We start from the raw sequence: 5114 nt of genomic DNA on the forward strand, positions 1-5114 counted from the left end.
CATAGGCTGGGAGGAAGACTGCAGAGCTGCTACTGGCTGGAAGGACAGCACGGGAGAAGCAGGACACCTGGGACATGGAGGATACATTGCTTTTTTCTGCATTACAATGCTGGCCTCTGTACTCTGCATCACACCGCTGGCCTCTGCACTCTGCATTGTTACTGTTCTCTGTGTCACACCACTGACCTGGCGGAGTTAAGGGCGGGGCACGGTAGGGGTCAGGTGGGGCGACTGGTGGCGAGTAACTCTTAAGGCCTGGCTAGTAGCTCAGGACTTGACATTTTGAGCCCTGCCCTAGGGTTAATGTGAAGTTGTTTCCTGCCCCCCCAGCTGGACTGCTTTTGGATGTCCCAACAGTTTCTGAATAGGACTTGTGTAATTGCTATTAAATAATTTTTTTTTTCTGCAGTCATTGAGCGGCACAGGTCTCACCCCTCTGTGTTTATGTTCATGTTCTAGCTAGTGCATTGCCACTTAACTGAGGCATGATGGAAGTAGGGGGGGTTATCCTGGGCTGAACTGCATTTTGCCAGTGTCCAATCCTCCTTTAGGTGGCAGTGTATAACCCAATAGTATAAATTCCTGTGCCCGTCCTATTTATTTTAAATCATGTAAACCCGATCTGCATTTATTTTTATAACAATACGATTCCAAATGACACTGACCTTTTATATACATCAAAATGGCATTTGTCTAATTTTAATTGTGTGTGGGATCTTAATACATTTGTATTGACTTCTACTTTACTTCTGAGCAATGGCATTGTGTATTGAGACTCGATGCAGTAACAGATTTATGTAGGGTGTTGCAACTTTGTCCTGACTTTGGTTTTGTTGGTAGCTGTTAGCAATATGAAAACCTTAATACTGATCTGTAAATTAACTTTCTCCCTTTTGTTTGTTCTGAAAAACAGAATGTATGGATTGTTTCAAACATCATTTTACTTTGGATATATGGCAGTTTTTAGTACCGCCTTGGGAATTATGTGTGGTAAGTTTGTCCTGTTTGTACAGTTTGTATTTAATGAAAATTGATTTCTAGGATATGTAGGAAGAATGTTTTGCAGTGTATTTATTGCTTTAAGAACAATTTACAGTAAAGGCAAGCACACATTGGACTATTTGGGGACGCTGTGTGAGCTGTGATTATAAACAGGTTCAACTATGTAACCAATTACTAGTAAATTGATAGCTTCGGTGTTTTACACAAAAAACATTGCTTTGAAGTTGTTTAGTCCATAATTAGGGGGAGCAAATAAAACTAACACCTGTTGGGAACTTCATTCAAAGCTTGTTAATGTACTTTGTTTGATAAGAAGGCGTTCTGTATGTAAAAGATTTTCAGATTCAACTGCATAATGGATGAAGGGCACATTTTATAAGAGCCCTTTGATTTTTCTCTGAAGGGTCTGCAGATTATAGTTTAGAGAATGTAATTGTTTTATTTATATAGCGGCAGTAAAATCTTAAGCACTTTCTGAGGCATATGCAGTCAGATTTTTTCTTTTCTTAAGCCAAGTTTTATGGTCTGTTCTCCTTACCTCATTCATATTGAAAATGCGCATTTAATGTTTCTATGGGTAGTCTTTGGTATGTGTTTCGACTGGGAAGGTTTGGGGAATTGGGGACAAAAAGCACACCCACACAAACATCGGATAAGCTCCATTTTAGATATAATTTTTACAGAAGTCCAGCACTATTCACTGTGGCAATGTAAATAATATAACTGTACAACAAGCACGAAACATGGCTTGTTAGCTGTTGCATAGTTGGGAAACACTAACTTAAAGCTAGCTTGCTGTACCCGATGCAAGTCCCAAAGTAATTGGCAATCAGTAGTTTTTTAAACTAATGCGCATGGGGCAAAGTAGCAGGTTTCCAAAACCTATTTGAAGTCTCAGCAAAAAAACCTTTATTTCAATTAGGGCTGTATATAAACTGAATTTTAAATATAATATTTCTAATAGAGCCCCATCACCAGTCCAAGCGCAGTGCACCTCAAATGCACCAAAACCTATGGTAACGTATTGTGGTAAACTCCATTAAGAAAAATGGTGCTTCACGTTAACATGTAATGCAACGCACCTTATAGGAGACCTATGAGGTGAGTGATTTCCATAGTTAGAGCCGACCTGTGACAAAGAAGCTGTCGCAGGTCGGCGCTATTGATTGGGAAGTGAGCAGAAACATGCAGCCGATCTGCTCACTTCCCGATAGTCTCTCTGCAATGAGCGGTGACTGTTAGTCACTGCTCGCTGCAGGGATTCCCACCAAACCCCACAACAATCCACCGTCTCTGATCCACCAGCGCTGACGCTGAGTGGCAGAGCCAGCTGTCACTCACGCTGCTGGGTGGATCTCGACAGTACTGTCGGATCCGTCCCAGCTGCGGCGCTCTCAGTATATCGCGGGCAATAGCCTGCGATATACTGAGCTTTGGATCACAGGAGGAGGTTAGTATATGGCCTCCCGTGACCCTAAAGAGAACTATGGGATAAAAAGGTTACTAAATAGTTATCTTTTAATGCACTGCTATGGACTCCTTAGGTGTGAATGGGCCATTAGTCTTGTATGATATACATATGGCTGGGCCCATAAGAAGCAGAGGCCTATTTTTGTGTCACTTGCACTTAGAAAATGACAGAAGTAGAACTTTTTCTTTAATAATTTGTTTGCAAATGTAATTATTACTAAAACATCTATTACATATTATATTATTGTGCAGCTATTAGTGTAAGGCTACTAATTTTTCTTTCTTTCCCTCCAATAGGAGCGATTGGTTACATGGGAACAAGTGCCTTTGTCCGGAAAATTTACACTAATGTGAAAATTGACTGAGAGATCCAGCGGGAATTGGAACTGTGGATCAGTTACTACTTTTTTCCAGGGCTGGGGGTGAAACATGCACATTAGTGCCAGAAGAGATTGGGTTTTAACACTGGGTACTGTGTTGGTCTCCGTTCTGTGGATGGCTTAAAATGGCATCTCTTTCATTGATCCTAGTTTTCTTACAGACTGCTCTCTCCAACTGGTCACAGCAAATGCTTGGATTATATGCAGTAAGCATTACTACAGTACATGGCTGATCTTCCCCAAAAAAAACAAAAAAGAAAAAAAAAAAAACTAGCTCATAAAAGATGAATAGACTAGCTCTCTTCAGTGAAGAGGACACGCAGTTTATTTAAAGCATTTGTTCCATTCAATAAATAAGAGGGAATCTTGGCTGCTCAAACTAGTTGATTAGTAGTCTTCTTGGTACCTTCTTAACACTCTATAAGATGGCTGTTCCAGGAATCTTCCTTTTTTTTTTTCTTTCATTTTTGTTGCCGCTTTAGAAATGTCTGTTTTATATTTTGCCTGTGGGTTTCTTACCAGTTTGTGCCGTGCAGTAAACCTGCAACCATTTCGTATTCTCGAGGCAAGACAACTGAAAAAACTGCATGTAAAATAACAGCTTTCCATGTATTTGGACCAATTCCCCACATATTTATCTCTGAAAGAATAACATGAAACTGCATTTTAAGAATCCATCCAAAGAGGGCTGAAAACAGCTGTTCTCGGCACTGTAATTCACTGTATAGTAAAATATGTTTTTATGACCCATGTGAGGTCTACATAAGACATTTTAACGGAATCTGATAGTAACCCCCATCCTTTCAATGTTCTTTTTTTTTTCATGTTTTGGAATAATTTGTTTTTTTTTCCATATTTTTTTATTTTGTTGGGGTTTCAATGAAGGCTTTACGTAAATATGGGAAGATGTGTATATAACATTAAATAATGTAACTTAGGTTTAGATCCCAAATGTATTTGGATGTACAGGTTTATTAAGGAGTTTTTTTTTTTCTGATGATTCTTCAATGTACAAAATCTGTGGCGTCAGGTGGCTTTTCACATCTTGCCTGCCATTGCATGACCTTTTTTGTTTGATTTTTTTTTTCCTCCCATGATGTGTGTGTCTAATTTCTGTTCTTCCTCTGAAGCTCTTACACATAAAAGTCAAATTTGTAATTTAGAAACATTTAATTTTTTTGTTAATCCTAACTGGACACTTGTGTAACATCTGAAGCATTGTGGCTTTAGAGTGTTCAGAGAACTGAAATAAAATTTTCAGACAAAAGTTCTGGATGTCATCTTTGTGAGTTTTTTTTCTATTGATGTCATCTCAGCCTTGGAAAAAAAATATCCTTGCATTTGTCCTCAAACAATGGCGATTTTTTTTTTCAGTACAGCACTTGATGTTCCCGCGAACAAAAGGTGGCGTTCTTTGAAAACATATATTGCTTTTTTCTTTTTTTCCTCCTCTACATTTATTAGACATGATTGCACTGATATATTCAACACAATGACAATGCAGAAATCTTTGTTTCTCTTATGTATAGTTGATTGAATAATGTTAAGATATGTTAGATTGGGAAATAAAAATAAAATGAAGCCAGTAAATCACAGTGTATAATTTCAGATCGGTGTAAAATTTTAACATAGTGTTACCCAAACCTCTCATTGCAAAGTTTTAGTACAACTTGGTCTTCTGGTATTTTAGCACCCACCTGCATGGCAAAACTTGCTGGGTGACCCCTTTAAATAGGCAATTTGACTTTATATATAGATTATATATTGATTTGCAGCAACATTTTTTACTGCTATATAAAGTATCATAATCTTCGGCCCTCCAGATGTGGTGAAATTACAAATCCACTTGAGGCTTTGCAAGACTCTTAAAGCCAGATGCATGATGGGATTTGCAGTTTTATCACAGCTGGAGGGCTAAGGTTGGACTACCCTTCTTTAAAGCCTGTGACCATGGATTGATTTAGGGCAGGGGTGCCCATTAGGTAGATCGTGATCTACCATTAGCTCTCAAAGATCAGGAAGGGTGTGAATGGCGGCCCCTTTATTCAATTTTGGTATATTTATTTAGCTGTGCACACATGATTACCTATTAGTCTGCTGAGCCAAGCTCCCTGTCACCTTTCTGGTGGATACTGGAGGTTGAAGTGCTATGTATTACATCAAAGAATATTAGTTTACACAGCCTGTTGCACTACACTGTTTGCAAAATACAGCAAGGTGAGCCAGGAGAGAGAGCGGTGAGAGACAGCCAGGGGAGAGACC

The 5114-nt window shown here is 39.0% G+C and overlaps 1 protein-coding gene across 1 annotated transcript in view; it reads left to right on the forward strand.

Annotated features, from left to right (window-relative positions):
• The window catches only part of TM9SF3 (transmembrane 9 superfamily member 3), a 51079-nt gene extending 47646 nt beyond the window's left edge, over window positions 1–3433 (forward strand). Inside the window, exons 14-15 of the mRNA XM_018564471.1 lie at window positions 914–990; window positions 2770–3433. Coding sequence (XP_018419973.1) covers window positions 914–990; window positions 2770–2837 — 145 coding nt within the window. The 3' untranslated portion in view covers window positions 2838–3433. The remainder of the gene's footprint in view (window positions 1–913; window positions 991–2769) is intronic.
• Window positions 3434–5114: the final 1681 nt, after the last annotated feature.

This window comes from Nanorana parkeri, unplaced genomic scaffold, assembly GCF_000935625.1.
Source record: "Nanorana parkeri isolate BGI_ZX_2015 unplaced genomic scaffold, ASM93562v1 scaffold753, whole genome shotgun sequence".
Classification (NCBI taxonomy): Eukaryota; Metazoa; Chordata; class Amphibia; order Anura; family Dicroglossidae; genus Nanorana; species Nanorana parkeri.